The sequence below is a fragment of the Jaculus jaculus genome, chromosome 7 (assembly GCF_020740685.1).
Source record: "Jaculus jaculus isolate mJacJac1 chromosome 7, mJacJac1.mat.Y.cur, whole genome shotgun sequence".
NCBI classification, from domain to species: domain Eukaryota; kingdom Metazoa; phylum Chordata; class Mammalia; order Rodentia; family Dipodidae; genus Jaculus; species Jaculus jaculus.
The window spans coordinates 31,135,788-31,155,532 of NC_059108.1; the positions used below are offsets into that span (position 1 = coordinate 31,135,788).

Here is a 19,745-nt window from a genome sequence, read left to right on the forward strand (position 1 = left end):
TTATACTTAGAAAGTAGTAAGAATAACTATATTTATGGTTGGTGCTGTTCAGTGGCTAATAGTGTCTTTGTCAACTAAATGAGTACTAAGAATTGTATTAGTCAAAGTCAGCATATTTTTCTTGTTTTGTATATGTGTACAGTATGTGTGTTGTATAATGTATGTGATGTGTGGTTCATGCACATGAGTGTGTAGATGTGCATGCCCTATGTACCTGTGTGCAGAGGACAGTGGAGAACATTGAGTGTCCTTTCTTTGTTACTCATCCACATATTTCTTTGAGACAGGGTTTTTCCCTCCACTTGAAGCAGCTGGCTGTCATGAGCCCCAGCAGTTCTCTGGTCTGCACACTTCAGAGCGGGGTTACAGAAGTGTGTGGCCATGCTCAAATTTTTGCATAGGTTCTGGGGAGTCAAACATGGTGACACTATTCCAAGAGGCCCTCATGCTTAAGCAGCAAGTCCTTTTTAACAACTGAGCCATCTCCTCAGGCCCACATCAGTCCATATTTTGAATGCAAGTGCAGAAGACTTAACTCAAAACTAATTTCAGCCCAAAACAACCCACATTTGAGGTTAAAAAGCCAGACATGGCTGGCTCCAGGGACTTAACTGTACTTTCTAAATCAAGAATGCCTTTGTTTCTCTTATTAAGTACATTTGCTTCCAGCTGGACACAAAGATTATGTCAATAGTTTAAAACTTCCACTAGTAGAAATAAAAATAAAAAGCAAAAGAAAAAAAAATCAGTAACAAGACTATATATCCCCGGAGCCCCAATGCACATCCCATATGCAGACATTTTTATTGCTCTGATCGGGTATTATTCAGCTCCAGAAGGGTTGCATCAGATGTACTTAGAGGAGCAAGGAATCTTGGGGAACAGTGGGATGGCTGCTAACAAAAGATAGGCCAAAGTATAAGTCAGACTACTTAAAAGTAATGCCGTTTATCCCTGTAGATGTAAGACTAGCCCCTGCGTTAAGCAATATTGCAGAAGTGGCACATGTAAACTGCGTCATCTCAGGCCCTGTGGAATTGCTCCTTTTGAACTGTACCAGGACTCTCCATTGGTAGCTCACACAGAAGCAGGACATGATGAACAGCCCGGCCCTCTTGAATTCCTTGTAATATTGTAACATAGTTCTGACGATTCCTTTTACTTTATTTCAATCTCCACATTTTTGGACTTCATGGGAGAAATCACAAGGAAGAATTGAACTGCTTTTAACACCTTTATGATTTTGTCTTACATGCACTTTGATTTCTGAAACTGTCAAGGTTTTCTTCTTTGCATTGCTAAAATGACAGTTCATTTTATGGCTTGTTTTAATGACGTATATGGGTTTCCAAGGATGGAATGTTTACAGTGGTAATAACTTTTGTTGTGTTTCCTTCAGTGTGATTTCTGCACCCCCCCCCCTACAGTTTTGGTATGCATCCTTTGTAAATGTACTTAATGTTTTCTGAGACAAGGTTAAAAAATACATAGTAGTTTATAAAAATTTCAATTCACACATTTACACATTACAATAAAATGAATAAATGTTTGACTTTGGCAATAAGTTTGTTGACAGGATTTATTTTGGGTTCCAGTTTTAGATGAAGGAGTTGTGAAACACTACAGAATCAGAAGACTGGATGAGGGAGGCTTTTTCCTTGCCCGGAGAAAAACATTTGCAACATTGAGTGAATTTGTGAGTTACTATACCACAACGAGTGATGGCTTATGTGTCAAGCTGGAAAAGCCGTGCTTAAAGGTGAAATGTTCTCGAACTATGTTCATTTGTCCTTAAATCTAATGATTTCCACTCAGATATTCAATTATTTGTCATGTGACGTCAGTTCAGAACACAAATGTTCTATTTGGTGCATTAAAGCAGGATTAGAAAAATTATGGCCCATGGGTGAATCCTGTCTCATGCTTATTTATTTTATTCTATTTATTATTTGAGGGAGAGAGCAAGAGAGAGCTATATTTTGGGCATACCAGGGTCTCCTGCCCCTACAAATGAACTCCAGACACATGTGCCACTTTGTGCATCTGGATTTCTGTGGGTACTGGGGAATCACTCCCAGAGCTGTCAGGCTTTGTGAACAAGCATCTTTAACCAATGATCCCTCCACCCCATGCTCATTTTTTATGTACCTTTTTTTTTTTTCAAGAGATATGCTCATTCATTTACTAATTTTGGATGCTACTTTAATAGTTGTAAAGAGATATTATACACAATAGCAATGTTGGCTGTGGGCCTCCCTAGTCATAGTGTTGCTAAGTCTAAATCAAGAACAGAAGGAAAGCTTGGCATTGGCTCAAGGCTTCAGAGGCTCTGTCCGTGGTGACTCAGTTCCATGAGCTTGGGTTGAATATTGCGGTGGCAGCAGTAGGAGTGTGTTGTGGAAGAAGTTTTTCACCTCATGGTGGACAGGAAGTAGAGTAAAAGGGCAAGCAAAGAAGGAGTTAGGGTAAGTTATAGTGCCAAGGAGGCCTCCTCAATGATCTCCAAAGAGATTCCATTCTTACCTTTATTCGACTCCCAAAAATGCCAGGATGTTAGGCGTGCATCAAGGGTTAATCCTACGATTATGTCAGCACTTGTAGACTTAACTATATCTTAAAATGCTTCCACAGACACAATGAAAAGTTTGTTTCACTAATTCCCTAGGTGCTTCTTAATCCAATTATAAACATCAATAAAAATTAACCATTACAGATCTGTAGGAGTTCAGGGCCCTTGTACATTTCGTTGACTGATTAGCACCTAGCTCATGCTTAAAAGTTACTTCTAACTTAAAGTAAATTAGTGAATGAACAAAGAAATTAATTTGAAAGTATAATTTTATTTTGCAAAAATATAGTAGGTATATAATTAATACTGTAGCAAAAAAGTATATGAATGAAGTGGTGTTTAAGTTGAATTTTGACACTGAGAGGGTCTAGCTAAGCCAAGATACAGAGAAGTCAAGGCAGATGTGTGAAGATGGCGCTGGGTGCAGATGGGATGGATTAACGTTGGGGTACGGGGCTTGGGAGAAGATTGGTTTGAGTTAAAAGCACCTGTATGCTTCCACAATTGTCACCATAAAGTAGTTAGAATATAATTTTCAATATTTTGTTTTTAAAAATCTACACTTTCCTTTAAAACACGGTTGCTCCCAACCCCAAAGTTATATGTACCTTCTGTTTTTACAATTATTACTATTGTTTCTGTGAAACAGACCCAAGTCCCAGCTCCCTTTGATTTGTCATATAAAACTGTGGACCAGTGGGAGATAGACCGCAACTCCATACAGCTTCTGAAGCGACTGGGATCTGGTCAGTTTGGAGAAGTATGGGAAGGCCTTTGGAACAATACCACTCCAGTAGCTGTGAAAACATTAAAACCAGGTATGAGAATATCAAAGGATAAATGACATGCATTTTGTTGTTGTTGTTATTGTTGTTTTGGTTTGGCTTTGGTGTTTTGAGGTAGGGTTTTCTCTAGCCCAGGCTGACCTGGAGTTCATATATAGTCCCTGGGTGGCCTTGAACTCACAGTGATCCTCCTACTTCTGCCTTCTGAGTGCTGAGATTAAAGGTATGTTGGTGGTGTTTGTTTTCTTTTTTAAGCAGAGTAAGGTTGATTTAAAGTGAAAGTAAGAGGCAGAAGAACACAGATTCCTCCTTGGAGAAAAAGATCCAGAAACCAGAATCCCACATACATTGACTTTTATGAGCATAATTTGAAATTGTAAATGCCCAAGGGATCATGGGACATAATTCTAACTTTAAAATACCTATGGAAAAGCTTTAAAATATGAAGACAAGAGCAGATATCCCAGGTCTGCTTAAAATGTCCCCAATATAAGATCCCAACAATGAATTTCTTCTCAAAAGTTAGGGTTCAATCTTCTCATGTTTTTTCTTCTTCCCTTTTATTCCTAACCTTTGTTAAAATTTAATGTCTGAGATAATTTAAGAGCTGATGTCATTGGTATTATGCAAGGAATAACTTTTAGTAAATACTAATTATACATGACTAAAGATGAAATGGTCCATCCAGTAGGTTTGAGAATGTGGGTACTAGTCACTCTTCCACCTTCCTTTTCTCTGTAGTGGCAAGTAAAAGTATACCAAGATCAATTTTCAGTGGGGTAGAGAAGTTAGAGAGGTTAAGTACTTCCCTAAGGCTTACTGTTCATATAATGCTGAGCAAGTTTTGAACTGCCACTTCTAGGCTTCAGGTTTATCATCTGTAAAATGGGAATATGGAAAGGTCAATATAACAAGATTATGACAAAAATTAAATGGGGTCATTAGCAGGAATGTTTTGCAGAATGCTTGGTTCATAGTAAGTGACCAATAAAATGCATTATTTTTATTATTACAAAGTTATTAAAAGACAAGGCTGAGAATTAACCCACATGTCACTATTGCATCATGCCCCACGGATGGAAATGGAATTCTATAAAAGTGCAACATGAGGCTATGCATCCTCAAGCTGTCTCTAACATCATAGATAAGAATCATAAGCACAGCTAGACTACACAGTTCTGTAGGAACTTCATTATTTTCCTTAGCAAAGAGTACTTAGAGGTTTGGAATGAGTCCTGGTGATAGGATATGAACATTTGGTATTTCTTGGATAGCAGTGTAGCACTGTGGTTCCCAAATTGAGTGCAAATGCACACTGAGGTATTGAGGGAGTTCAAAGAGGAGCTGAGGGATACTGGAGATGACATCTGGAATGCAGCACACAGTTTCTACATTTAAATAGTAAAAAAAAAATAGTTGGAAGTTTCAGCTTTAGATTATTACTTTTTCTGACATATGTTTGTGAAGCTACAATTTGATGATTACTATGATCAAATGCAAACAAACACTCCAAAGTCAGTATAGAGCAGGGCATGAGGGCAGCATCTCTCAGTCTGATGCCAAGATCTAAAACATTGTGCAGGATCTGCTTAGATCCTCCTTATATCTACTCAGAAAGTAATTGTGACTAAGAATAAAATAAAAATATGCCTTTTCTTATTATTTTCTGTAACCTTTTTTATATATAAAATATATTTGATTGACAACTTCTATACTTACAAACAACAAACCATGGTATTTCCCTCCTCTTCCCCACCTTCCCCTTCATAACTTTGCTCTCTGTCATATCCCCCCCTCTTTTATCATTAGCCTCTCTTTTAATTTGATATCATCATCTTTTTCTCCTATTATGAGGGTCCTGTGTAGGTATTGCTAGGCACTGCGAGGTCTTGGATATCGAGGCCAAATTCTGTCTAGACAGTTTTATGTAAGGAGTGGTACCCTTCCTTTGGCTCTTATATTCTTTCTGCCACTTCTTTCTCAATGGACCATGAGCTTTGGAGGTGTGAGATGTTTCAGTGCCAGGCACTCCTCTGTCTCTTCTTCTCGGCACTATGTTGTCTTTTGGGTCATCCCAGTGGTCATCGCCATCTGAAACGAGAAACTTCTCTAACCAGAATTAAGAGTAGCATTAATATATGAGTAGGAACATTAAGTATAGTGATTTCAGGGCATTTTTGGTGAGAGAGTAATATGTGCATTTATCCAGACAAGAGCAGGCTTTATGCCCCTAAGTCTCATACCTCCCCTGTCATAGGCTTTTGATTAGGTTTTCAGTACCAGCCATGTATTCCCTCCCATAGAGCAGGCTTGCAGTCCAATTAGAGAGCAGATGGTTTTCCCTCAGAGCAGACATGCCACTATTGCACTCGTTCAGTCATTTGGTCTATCTGGCCAAACTTGAGGCTTCTAGTGTCAGACACTAAGCATTCTATGAACTGAAAATGTTGGGTTTTTATAGTTAACAGTGGAGAACCGAAAATTTGAGGTAAGGTAAATCTGACATCAAACTCATCCTTGTCTCTTTGTGCCTTTGGGCAGTTTAATAAGCTCTCTGAAACTTCTCATCTGGATGTGGTCATCATAATAGAGTCTACTTTGAAAAGTTTTATGAAGACAATTGAGTCAGTGGCAGAAAAATTATACAGTGAGTTCTTACTAAGCATTAGCTTTCAATGGTGCAGACAGATACACCATTCTGGTGCAAACTTACACATGCAGAAGATTGTTTTAGCATCTACATCTACCAAATGACGTGATAGAGACACTTGTATGACCAGATACCACCTGACTACTGCCAGCAAGGCCAGTGTCTTCTAGCACCTGAGATTTTCACAATCATCATGTGTGCCCACTTTTACATCATAATCCTGTTGACAACTGATACGAAACTTTATTGTTCATCTAATCAGTTCTTCCCCCAAAATATATAGCAAGCTCTCCTTCCTAAAATTGCTTTCTAAGGAAGGCCTTCTGGAGGTCAAAACAGGACAAAAAAAATCACATTTTTTATATAAAAAAATCACAATAATTTGCTCTACAACAGGAATAATTATTATTGATTTACAGTGTAATAGCAGCAAACAGCTTTGGTGATTGGTTAAATGTCCTCACTTTACTGGGGCCATTAATCAATCTTAGCAGCTATTTATTGCCTAGCAGACTAGCACACAATAAAGATGAGCCTCAAATCAACTCACACGGCAGTGTTGACAGGCAAAAATTAATAATTAATGTTGCTCTGCTAGCTGAGTTGAAACTTGGGCTCCCTTGCTCTGCAGCTGGTCAGCCATTAGGACAGCCACAGAGGGGTGCTGCGAGCAGCCCTCATATGCAAGGTTTCTGGTATAACAGTATTTTGGTGCTTGTTGATAGTCTGATTTGGGAATGGTTTATGTATGCAGAATAAATTGTCTGAATTGTAATCATAATTGCTATTATCATTAGAAGCTTCATGAGACATATTTAAAAAAATATTTTTATTTATTTATTTGAGAGACAGAGAGAAAGAGGGAGGAAGGGAAAGAGAGAGAGAGAGAGAGAGAGAGAGAGAGAGAGAAAGGGAGAAAGAATAGGTGCTATAGGGCCTCCTGCCACTGCACTTTGTGCATCTGGCTTTACATGGGTACTGGGGAATCAAACCTGAGTTGTTAGGCTTTACCTGCCAGTACCTTAACCACTGAACAATCTCTCCAGCCCAGATGTTTTTTTCATGTGAAGCTCATATTGTTATCTATATTTAAACATAGGCTAGTTATGTATAACTACCAAGAAAATGCTGATTTATTATGGTCTGTTATCCCCAGCTACATTTTTTGTACAATGACTCTAAATTTTAATCCTGATTTTCTATAATATACCAATAAGTAGTGTTGGAATTGAGGGAGCTCAGAAACAAATGCAGTTGGAAATGGGACAGTCTCAGTGTTTATCCTCTTAAGACCTTACCTCTTTTCCTCCCCACTTAGTGAAATAATACTTACTGGGCTGGAGGGATGGCTTAGCAGTTAAAGCACTTGCCAGCAAAAGTTAAGGACCCAAGTTTGATTCCCCAGTGCCCATGTAAGCCAGAAGCACAAGGTAGCGCATACACCTGGACTTCATTCTCAGTGGCTAGAGGCCCTGGCGTGTCATTCTCATTCTCTCTTTCTGCTTCCTTCTCTCCCTCTTTCTCTCAAATAAATAAATTAAATATTTAAAAATACTTACAGTTGGTCTGTTTAGTCCTTGCAAAAGTATGAAAAGTAATAAAAACAACAGCAGTAGTAGTTTGCAGCCATTGAGCCTAAATATGCCAGGCACTATGATTATCTTGAAGTTCTGAGAGGTGTGTTTACTTAAATACAGGGAGTTTGTCGCAGGAGGTTCGTTCAGAATCACTTTGATTGGACTGAGGGTGAAAGTGCCTGATTTAATCTGTGGGTCACATGTAATGTTTATTGATTGACAGTGAGTGACATTGTTTCCCTGATACCATCAAAGCTATCCATTCCTGGGTTCAAATGTCAACTGTGTCTCTGGCATGGAACAGATGATGGATGGAAAGGTGTCTGTTACTACCAATGGAATATTTGTACAATCAGGAGTTCATGCTAAAATGTGAACTGCCAATATTTCAATTACCTAATACTTCTGGAGCACCATGTAAAAAAGAAAAAGACATTCATTTTAGAAAATATTTTATTTATTTGCAAGGATAGAGAAAGAGAGAGAACAGGGGAGAGAGAGAGGGAGAGGGAGAAAGAGAGAATGGGCATGTCAGGGTCTCACCACTGCAAACGAACTCCAGATGCATGTGCCACTTTTTGCATATGGCTTTCCTTAGGTACTGGGAAATCAAACCTGCACTATTGAGCTTTGCAAGCAAGTACCTTTATCTGCTGAGCCATCTCTCCAGCCCCAAGAAATACATCTTTAAGTTATTGATGAAATGTAAACTCCAAGTATTTGATATTAACCATTTTGCACATTGCATGATATTAAAATTGAGCTATTTTAATACAGCTTAACTCTAGAAGATTCTCAAATGAGGCTCCAATACCATCTCTCTTGTTAGTTGGTCAAAGTTCTCAGGCTGTGGAAGTGGAAAGAGAAAATGTTGAATATGGGTTTTATGTTAACTCTTTAAAGCGGATTAAAAAAATCCTCACTAATGTCTGATAGTGTTCCTTGAAGGTTTTCTGTTTGGCTTGTACCTGATGTTCCTGCAGAACAAAGCACTTGAGTATGGCAACATGTCATTGCTTTAGGGTATTTTTCTGGCTGTTCCACAGTCAGCACCAAAGACAGAGCACCTCCCTGTTTTGATCTGAAACAAAGGGCTCTGGCTAGAGGAATTATGCATTCCATGTCCAGCATGGATTATGTTAATAGGATGTTCTTGTCTTTGAGTTATGAATCCACCTTGTTTCATCAGTCATGCTGTCAGTCTTTGTCTCTCTCTTCGTTTTTATTATGGACCTGAATCCACTGCTCTTCACCTACTGGTCATATAGCACATAAACCGCACACTTCTGATGTTGCATCCCATCTAATAATTAGGTTGCCCTGGATGAACTGACTGTGTTCTTCCATAACTGTGAAGATTTGTGACTCTGTTACTCTTACATTACTGAAAGGCAAGAAGCAATCTTGGAGATTCCCACCAGGCTGCTGTGGGGACAGGAATGCCTCGATAACATAAAGTGATTCCCTCCTTCTTCTTTTTGTTCCAGGCTCAATGGATCCAAATGACTTTCTGAGAGAGGCCCAGATAATGAAGAGCCTCAGACATCCAAAGCTGATCCAGCTTTATGCTGTTTGCACATTAGAAGATCCAATTTATATTATTACAGAGTTGATGAGACATGGAAGTCTGCAAGAATATCTCCAAAGTAAGCTAAATAGAAGGAAGAAGAGGAGCGATTTCATTTAGCTAAAACCATAAGTGTCAATTTAGCAACTCTTTTCTGACCCAAAGGATATTTACTATGGTATATCTGTAAGAACAAATGTTGTTATACTAACTAACTCAAATACTATTTAATAGAATATGTTCTGTGTACTCAGAGGAAGGGCAAATGTTTATTTATTAAAAGAGAATATTATTCACAATAGGCATATCAGAGTACTTAAATTGATGAAAGGATGATTTGAATGTTTCCTAGACTAACAAACTGAACATTACTATTCATGGGTCACTATTGTCTAAGGAATAGAATTTGGGGAGATATAATTCTTTGGAGGAAAGAATATCAAAGTTTCTTTTTTTAGTTTGTATCTGTTACTGTTGTATTTTCTGGTATTTAAAAATACTCCCACAGCTAGGCAAAATTAGAATTTCATCCTAAAATTCAGAACTATACTGTGCTATATTCCTCTGCTTCCTGAAGACAAGGAAGATACAAAGGCATTGTGAAATTTTGATGTTATTGCAAATGAATCATTTAATAAATAGAATAATAAACATTAAAACGTGATGTTCAAAATTGAGATAAATTACTAAGAGAATACTTCATACTTGGAAACCAGACATTTTCTCCAATTTCTTGCAATGCCAGAGTGAGACTGACAGGATGTTTGAGCAGGTGAGAAGAGTGGGACAAAAACTTCAGAAGGATGTGTGTGCTCTCTGACTTCAGGGTGACTTGTAAAGCTGCTAATTCAAAATAAGTCTAAGTTACAAAATAAAAGAAGAACAGAGAATGTAATATAGCCCATGAAATGCTTTTAAAAACAGAAACATACTTATCTTTCTTGCCTATAGTCACCAACTTTAGCAGCCTCCCAACATGTCCCCCACCACAGAAAGACTACCTGTAGCCCCTGATTCCTCCAGCCATGTCCTAGGACACAGCAGAAGAGCAATCCTGTGTCATGCCTCATAAAGTGCTTTGTCAATGTTGCCTATTATAGCCACATTATTCAATGCAGTTGTTACTTCCAAGTATTCAAGACTATCAGACATATTTCATTCGTCCAATTTGGATTCCAAGATACTTGGGTCAATAGTTTTGCCTCGTTACTGGTTCTTTTCAGTTGGTGAGTGTTTCCTCATCTTTCCGACTTCTCGGTGTAAAGAGTTCTCCAGGCCTCTTCCAACATAATTATATTCCATTCTAAATTTCTTCCACTCTTGTTGATTAAAGGCATATGTATTAAGTAGTCACTGCATTTTATTGCTTTCTTGATTTCTGTACTTGGATATTGTTTCAGTCTGGATAAGGGGGGCATGTTGCAGCTCATCTGGGTCTTCAAATCCCTGATGTTTCACAGACATGACAAGCAGATAATATTAATTGTCCTTCATCTCTTTGTACAAAAGGACTTGGCTGACATTTCCTACTCCTGATTGCCTTGGCAGGAAAAGGAGAGAGTAGTGAACTCACTCTGGCCTTAATGTTTCTAACCAGAAGTGACAGAGGCCACTGTGGTGCCCTCTTCTTGCAAACAAACCGGACACAGAAGCACAAACCTCTCAAGCACTCATAAGGAGGAAAAAATCTTTGCATAAAAACCTAAATTATTTTTAAATATTTATTTTTGTTTACTTGTTTGAGAGAGAGAGAGAGAGAGAGAGAGAGAGAGAGAGAGAGAGAGAGAAAGAGAGAGACACTGAATGGGAATTATCATGCCAGGACCTCTTGTCATTGCAGACAAACCCCAGATGCATGCGGCACTTTGTGCACCTGGCTCTACATGGGTACTGGGGAATTGAACTCAGGCTGTTAGGCATTGAAAGCAAGCACCTTTAACCATTAAGACACCTCTAGTTCACAAGCCTATATTCTAGATAGACACCCATACAATGCAAAATGACATGCCCAAACTTATCTGATAGTCTCAGTGTTCTGTCACTCTTGCCATCTTTCCTCTGATAATGTCAACATTCAGGTTTAGTATGCTGAAGTCATTCTGTTGACCACAGCCCACTTCTAACCAACTGTCAAATCCTAATGTCTTTCCTTCAACTATATCCAGGATTTTACCTGCTCTCAGTGCACCCTGTGTCACTAATATTGGTCTTCTTTGCTCATTCTTCATATCTTCCAGGCATGCATTCCTCCCTCCCTCCTTCCTGTCTTCCCTCCCTCCCTCCCTTCCTCTGCCCTTCCCTCCCTTCCTTCCTTCCTTCCTTCCTTCCTTCCTTCCTTCCTTCCTTCCTTCCTTCCTTCCTTCCTTCCTTCCTTCTTTCCTTCATGCATTCATAAATTCATTCATTCATTCATTCATTCATTCAACCCAGAGTTTCCTTCTGTGACTTATCTTCACACTCATTTCTTATTTCCTTACAGTCTTTACACAGGTGTTTCTACCTTAGTGAATTCCTCCTGGGTCACCCATCAGATTCTAAAATTTAATCTCTTTTTGTTGATCATTCATATTCCTCTTTCTTGCTTCTGCTTTGTTTTCCTTAGTTATTAACCATTTGTATGGCATGACTTATTTATTGATTTAGCTCAGTTTTAGTATCTCCTAAAAATAGGCCTCTTTGTTTTAGTGACAGAACAGTGTTGGTTGCATACTGATTGTATGTTGACTGACCAAATAAGTTGAGGTCATCTGTAACCTAGTAAGAATGGGATTTGGAATGAGAGTAATTTTGAGACTCTTGGTTTCAGCTGGAAAAGATCTGGTTGAAAACGTCTCTGGTATTGAGGAATTCTCTGCCTTATGGATGTCATTTTCTTCATGGATAAATATGAAACTTGTCCTCTGGGTTAATCTCTCAGAGGTAACTTTATTAAGGCCTTCATTGTCAAGGATATTTAGCAGACAGAAGTAGTGGATATATGCTTATTACATACAATCTCTTTCCAGCCAAGAGGTGTAAACTCAATAAAATCATCTTGAAATGAATTTTCCACTCTCAAGTAGCCCATCATGATAAATAACACTAAGCTGAAAGGCTCTTTAGTAATAGAATATAATTGAGTTGTTTTATGTCACAAGTTTGTGAACATTGCACCAGTTTTGATATATAGTGGTTGTGTTAGACCTGTGCTTTTAGGCAGGTTCTAGGACAATTCAGTTTTCAGAAGAACAAATGGGTATTAAGAAATTTTACACAGCATTGTGCTTGCTGATGAAAACATTCCAGTATTTTCTGTAACATGGTTAGTTAGATATTGTATGTCATGTTTGAAATAACACACTATATAAGAATCTTTGTAGTCTCTAGCCTTAGATGAATTGTTTTGTAGTAACTTTCTTCAAAATGTGGTAAGTCTGTCAGAAAACATCAACATTGAGAATAATTGATGACTGGATTTTCTTACTGAAATTTAAAGATGATAAATCTCATATTCTATTTAGTTTGGTTGGGCTTGCTGCTAATTATTCTCATGGACAGTTTGTGGACATGGATCCAGACTGACAGGGATGTTATTGCCATTGGGATATCTTGGAACTGTATGTAACTACATAGTCATTGATCTTCATCTGTGTATGGGTGTTGATCCCTGCTTTTGTGTGCCCAAGAGTCACATCTAAAGCAACACAGAATAACTTTTGAGAGTATAAAATTTCAGCCTCAAACATACATATTACTATTCACTCCCAGGAGTTGGAGGAAGCCTTGTAAAGAAGAGAGAATAGCAAATAATATTGTAAAGAAGAGAGAATAGCAAATAATATTTCATGTAACTGTTTTCAATATCTTAGGTTACTTACTAGAAATCAACTATATGAGATAGTAGGAGAAGATGACATATATTATTATTATTATTATTCTTTTAAGAGAAACACTGTAGGGGGATGGGAATATGATTTAGAAGTTAAAAGAATTTGCTTACAAAGCCTGCCAGCCTGGGCTCAATTCTCAAGCCACACACATAAACCAGATGCAAAAACAGTAGAAGCATATGACATTCATTTGCAGTGTCAAGAGGGACTGTTCTGCATTTATGACCCCATGCAAATAAATAAAAAAATAATAATAAACAAGCAAAATACTAGAATATCTACTACATGATATATTCCTAAATTACTGACACATATTAATTTAGTTCATTTTTCTAACACTTTCAGAGATAAGTTTCATCCTTAATCTAAAGTTGAGGAAACTGAGGTATGAGAGGTTAAGTCACTTATTCAAGGTAGAAGTGTGGGTCTAAGATTTCTGGTTTTGATGACATGCATTGCACTCATGTTATTCTGAACATAAACATGTGCCGGCTGCCTATTGCTCCACAGCAAACATTTATTATCTCACTGTAGTTGTGGTCAGGAATCCTGGTGTAGCTCTCTGGGTTTTATAGCTCAGAGCCCCTTAGAGATATGGCCAAGATGTCAGCAGATGCTGCTGTTATCTCAAGGTTTCAGTGGAGGTTGGTCCACTTCTAAATCTATCCATGTGGGTGTTGATAGGAGTTGGTTCTTCCTGGGATGTTGGATTGAGAAAGTTGCTCCTTTGCCAGCTCTTGCCTGGTGACAGCCCCATGTTCCCTGCCTCATTGGACAGCTGATGTATATGGCAGCTTACTTTGTTATACTGAACCAATGAGAAAATAAGAACAGGGAGCCAGAGGGTAATGGACCCACAGTCTTTTATGATGTAGTCTTGTAAGGTTTGTGACATCATCTTTTCATAGTCTGCCTTAAATTTGGGTCACTATTTCCACCTAACTTGACAGAAGGGACTCTCAGAAGGGCACACATACCAGGAACCAGGGCCCTTTGGCAGCTGCTTTAGATATGTCTACTGCATCTGGCCAGTTACCAGCTTCTTTTCACACACACATCATGTTTTAGACTGGATAGTAATGTTAGCTGCCATGACATACAATTCAAAGCTTGTGGTGACTTCAACACACAAAATTGGTCATTTTAATATATACTAGACTGCCCTTTACATGGTGACCCAGGGATCTGGAGTCTTCCTATCATGAGTCTTTACATTAGCCACCGAAATGAGGGAGAGTTTGAGAGCTGGAACTTTAGGGGCTGTGTATCATTTCTGCACATATTGTGCTTTGCAGAGTTAGGGAAATGGCCCAACTTAAGTGTAGCCATCTGTTTGTTCCCTGGATGAGGAAACAAAATGATTTATGAGCAATTAGTCATGTTTAAATTGCTGTCTACCTTATAAAATACACATGCATATACATTGTTTAGTCTTTTACATTAAAAATTCTTAACTCTTTCCCTTTTTATTGGAAAAGACAGCACCTATGCAGAATGTAGATAGATCCTATACAATAGCTTAACATGTAAACATATAGTAAATATATAGTAAGTAAGCAAGCAACCATATTGAGAATTAGAGCACAGTGGCACCCCAGAAATGCCCAATTCTTTACCAACCACAGCTTCTTCTAGCCCTGCATTTCATTCACTTGACATTTCATTTGCTAGGCCTTTGCTGTCCTTAGGTAGTTAATTACCTACTTTGCAGTGCTAGGCATTACACTATGGCCTTCTGCATAAGAAGAAAGATCTCAGGCTGGGCTGAGATGTAGTCTCAGCCCCATCCTTCTTTTTTTAATAAAGGTTTTTGTCAAAAAAAAAAAACCCCACATATCTTCACATCTTTTGCCATTCAGCCCTCAGACACTTCTGCACTATTTCTAAGTGAACAGCTCTTGTCATCACCACAGTCACAATGACTCCTCATTTTGTATCCAAAAATACCTTCTAGTATTGATCTCACTGAGTTCATTTGTCAAACTTGACTATGATAGTGATTTTCTTCTTCTCAAAACCTTTGATTTGTTAGAACATCCTCTTTCTCTCATGATTCTGGCTGATTCTTCTCCGTTTTTTTGCAGGCTTATCTTGTTCTGCCCACCCATACTGTTGGCCTCTTTTTTGAACAAATTTTCCTTAGGGATCTTCCACACTTATTCCCAATCATTAACTATGACCATGAAGTCAGTGTCTCTGGCTGAAAACTTGTGTTTGAGTGCTAGACCTTCAGAATTGTCTTCTCTCAGCCAGTTTCACATGGATTAAATAATTAACGAAGTCAAAAATTGTTTCAGTTTTGCTAGAATCTATTAAGTTCTCAGGTACCAGCCACTGATTTACATGTATTAATTCATTTGAAATATCACCTTAAAAACTAATACTCTAAGACAATCACTGTTTATTCAGACTAGGAAATTGAGCTCATGGGTGTTAAACAGCTTGATAAAGGTCACATAGCAATATAAGGCATAGCCTTGATCTCAGGTCTGACATTTTAGTTTCAAATCAGTCTTCCTAACTCCTAGGCTATAGCCGTCCCTGTAGTTAGGACTTGTGCCTAAGCCTCATGACCATAGGGCCAATGGACTTTATGAAATAATATTTCACTTACATAGAAAAAGGCCATGATAGTTTGGATTCTTGCAAAACTTTAAAAATAAATTCTCCAGAAATCTGAAGATACTAACCAGCAGTATGGTAGTTTAACCCTATTCATGGATGACTTGAAATTTGAGTAAGTTACCACAAAACATTATTGTCCCCTTCTACTAAACATCATGTTTATCTTAGCACATAAGTTCCTGAAATTATAGAAAATGAGTGGTGGGTGGTTTTGTTTCTATCTATTTAAGATATATCTCAGTCAGGCTGGAGATAGTGCTTAATGGTTAAGGTGCTTGCCTGTGAAGCCTACAGATTCCTGTTGGAATCCTCCAGATTCCATGTAGCCTGATGCAATAGTGACACAAGCATGCAATGTTGTGCATTCCCACAAGGGGGCTCACAAGTCTAGTACACAGCGGCTGAAAGGCCCTGCCATGCCCATTCTCACCCCCCCCCAAGCCCTTCCTTGTTCTTTCTCTTGTCTCTCTAATAAATAAAAAAAGAAAGAAAAGGAAGGAAGGAAGAAACATCTATGTCTGGAGAGATGAACATCTTTTTCCAGAAATAATGACTAAGGAAAGGAAATTAAAAACACATGGATTGTTTTGGTACAAATACAATATATACAGTTTACAACTAACATGCACTTAATTGAATAGTGAGCTCATTTTTAAGAAAAATCTAATGAGAGAGTGAAAACTTTTCATTAGCTCATCCAGGCACATTACTACTACTCTGTAGGTTCAATGACCAAACCAAACTATGCAGTATTTTGTAGAAAGGCAGAAGCACCCAAGTGATAATTCACCCAAGTGACAATTTCTGTGAAGAGATGATTCAGTGACTTGTGTTACTGAGCATCAGCCATAACTGGACTCTTGGTAATAATGGCTGTGTGTGGATTACCTGGTGCCTCAGCTCCTTCTCGGTGATCGGTGTCAACACAGAATTCCATTGATTGTCCATCCACAGTCTCAGAACTCACATCAATATGTTCAAATGTGTTACTCAGTAAATCTCTTCTTTTTGTTTAGATGATGCTGGGTCAAAAATCCATCTGACACAACAGGTAGACATGGCGGCACAGGTGGCATCTGGAATGGCCTATCTGGAGTCCCAGAACTATATCCACAGAGATCTGGCTGCCAGAAATGTCCTTGTTGGAGAACATAACATCTACAAAGTAGCAGATTTTGGACTTGCACGAGTTTTTAAGGTAGGTCTAGTTTTGCTTTAGTTAGTCTTTATAGTGTATTCAAAACTGGCTTAGTAGACCAATAAATTACTGATTGTTATTTAAAGCTATGTTTATTAGCCAGGTATGGTGGCATGCAGCTATAGTACCCTCACTAGAGAGACTGAGGCAGAAGGATCATGAGTTCAAGGCCAGCCTGGGAGACTTCATAAGACTGCCTCCAAACAAAAGCAACCCCTGTCCACAAAAATGCAAAAACAAAATCAAGCCATGTTGTTTGTCTGTGACCCATAGATAAATCCAGGTATCTTAGGAGCTTATAGAAAACTATCTGCCTGGTCCCATTTCTTCAGCAGAGGGCTGGGGAGCACAAACAGAGAAATCAATATTTTGCTAGATTGATAAATGCATTACTTCATTTATGTTGAATTTGTGGTCTGTCTTTCAAGTGCTAACAGTACCTCTGTTTGCCTTCCCATGTTTCCCTTTCAAATAGCAATATAACTTATACAGCCACCCTGCTGTACTTTGCTCACTTCAGGAAAGATTGTCACATGCTGCCGTAACTATACCCAGTCCCTGGATTTTTGTGAAATAAGTCCAAAGACACTAGGAATAAGACTTAAGAGGAAGTGTATAATTTCTGAATTTAAGTTAGTTAGATTTCCACATTATTCCCTAAAAATTAGGAATTTAGTGAACAAAACATAACAAGTTAATGAATATGTCTTATAATACATCTTTTCTTTTATAAATTCATCAGAACCCCAGTGATTCCATTTATTAATTTAAATCATGTGTATTCTGTTCCTCGGTATTAGAAAGTAATTACATGGTATCAGTGCCAGTGGCTTTTCAACTTCAACAGTAAATTTGAAAACAAGCAAACAGGTATCCTTTGTTTCCTTTTTACAGTTTCTAAAGACCAGACTTATCATGAATTCTCCCTTATTCAGTAGCATGCTCTTTCAGTTAGTTGCTAGCATACACCAGGCTTGTAAATCATATTTTATTAGTGAAATCCACAGATTTTTCAGTTTTTGTAAGTCAGAATTTTCTACTGTAACTATCAACTGATCTGAACTCATTTTGTGTATTTATCTAAATTTTCATGTGAAACAGGTTCTATGTTATGAAAGCATCCAAAAAAATCAATTAACTTGGCTTGAATCCTTAATGCATTAACAGGTAGATAATGAAGACATCTATGAATCTAAACACGAAATAAAACTGCCCGTGAAGTGGACTGCACCCGAAGCCATTCGTACTAATAAATTCAGCATTAAGTCTGATGTGTGGTCATTTGGAATCCTTCTTTATGAAATCATTACTTATGGCAAAATGCCTTATAGTGGTGAGTAATTAATTCTGAAGTGGGTCTTTCTGCTGCAGGTCACTTACTTAGGTGTGACTTTAACTGCTTTGCCCAGACTTAGAGGGCAGAGTTATGAGGCTGACCATACCATGTGCCTGTGGGAGCTTGATAGATAAAATTTGATGGTGATAATTTGCATTAATGAGGTGCTTTATTGCTTTCTTCTCTTTTGCTCTTGAATTGCAGTCTTATAGGCATTGCTTTCCATAAGATTTAGTTTAATCTCTACGACCTGGGAAGAGAATGGTAGATTTCTTGGCTTCACCAAGGAAATTGATTTTTCCTATAACCTAGAGCTATGTTATCAGTAATTTAGAGCTTCAGATCATCAACTTATTTCTTTGTGGTAACATTCTCTCTCTCTCTCTCTATATATATATCTTTTAGGTATGACAGGTGCTCAAGTAATTCAACTGTTGGGTCAAAACTATAGACTTCCACAACCATCTAATTGTCCACAGCAATTCTACAACATCATGTTGGAGTGCTGGAATGTGGAGCCTAAGGAACGGCCAACATTTGAGACCCTGCATTGGAAACTTGAAGACTATTTTGAAATGGACTCTTCCTATTCAGATGCAAATAACTTCATAAGATGAACACTGAAGAAAAAGAATCAATTGTGAAGAAGCAATCAGAAATTGAATAATCACTCCAGAAATATAGTCTTATCAACCAACTACAAAATCAGTTTATTTTGACATATTCAGGTAGTAGGGTAAACTCAGCTATGTATGATGTAAGAGATTATACACATTTTGTTGACTGGGAAACACTGCAGGACAGTCTAAATAATGGATCATTTTCTCACTGCCTGGAAAAATCATACACACTAAATGAAGTTATTTTTCTTTTTAAGAGATACTTACATTGCTATTTATTGTTTGAAATGTCAATCAAGAGAATCAACAGATGATAGTCAATTTTTACTCAGTGACTGTTGTAGCATTTCCCTGTTTACTGATTAGAATAGCTATTCATTATTCCTCCAATTGCTATATTCCATCAGACTGTTATCATGAAGGAATTTGATTGTTTTATTGCACAGCAGGACCTGTGCCTTGAGATTTCCTTTTTTCTCTTTTAAAATATTCTGTAACTACAATGATGGCAAAGCCACATTAAATGACTTGATTGTACTTGAAGCAATTGCACATATTTTCCCTATGTGTAAGAAAATGAAGCAGCTGTTGAGAAAAAGAATTAAAATCTTTCTAATTTTATAAAAAGAAATGATGGGATTTTTCTATACCCCAGTATGTGTCACCGACAGTTATCTATGTCCACTTTAATCTCTTAATGGTAGGAATCCAGTTGTGAAGACGTGTTGTTGTGTATATAAGCATCTGGGAACCAACTTGTTGCCCACAGGTATTACAGCAGTTTAGGAAAACAAGAAGAGAACAATAGGGTTGCTATTACTTTCTATGTAATTAATAATAACAATAAATAATGTACCTTTGGCATGCAGTCCAGTTTTAAATTGACTATCTGTCTCTAATTTAGATGCTAGGAGTAATGTCTGAACCTGGATATGAACTTTATTATTTT

General features: G+C 37.8%; 1 protein-coding gene across 1 annotated transcript in view; it reads left to right on the plus strand.

Annotated features, from left to right (window-relative positions):
- Positions 1-19,339, plus strand: part of Frk (fyn related Src family tyrosine kinase) — a 104,680-nt gene extending 85,341 nt beyond the window's left edge. The window contains exons 3-8 of the mRNA XM_004660648.2: positions 1,596-1,759; positions 3,219-3,387; positions 9,069-9,227; positions 16,659-16,840; positions 18,008-18,173; positions 18,582-19,339. Coding sequence (XP_004660705.2) covers positions 1,596-1,759; positions 3,219-3,387; positions 9,069-9,227; positions 16,659-16,840; positions 18,008-18,173; positions 18,582-18,793 — 1,052 coding nt within the window. The 3' untranslated portion in view covers positions 18,794-19,339. The remainder of the gene's footprint in view (positions 1-1,595; positions 1,760-3,218; positions 3,388-9,068; positions 9,228-16,658; positions 16,841-18,007; positions 18,174-18,581) is intronic.
- Positions 19,340-19,745: the final 406 nt, after the last annotated feature.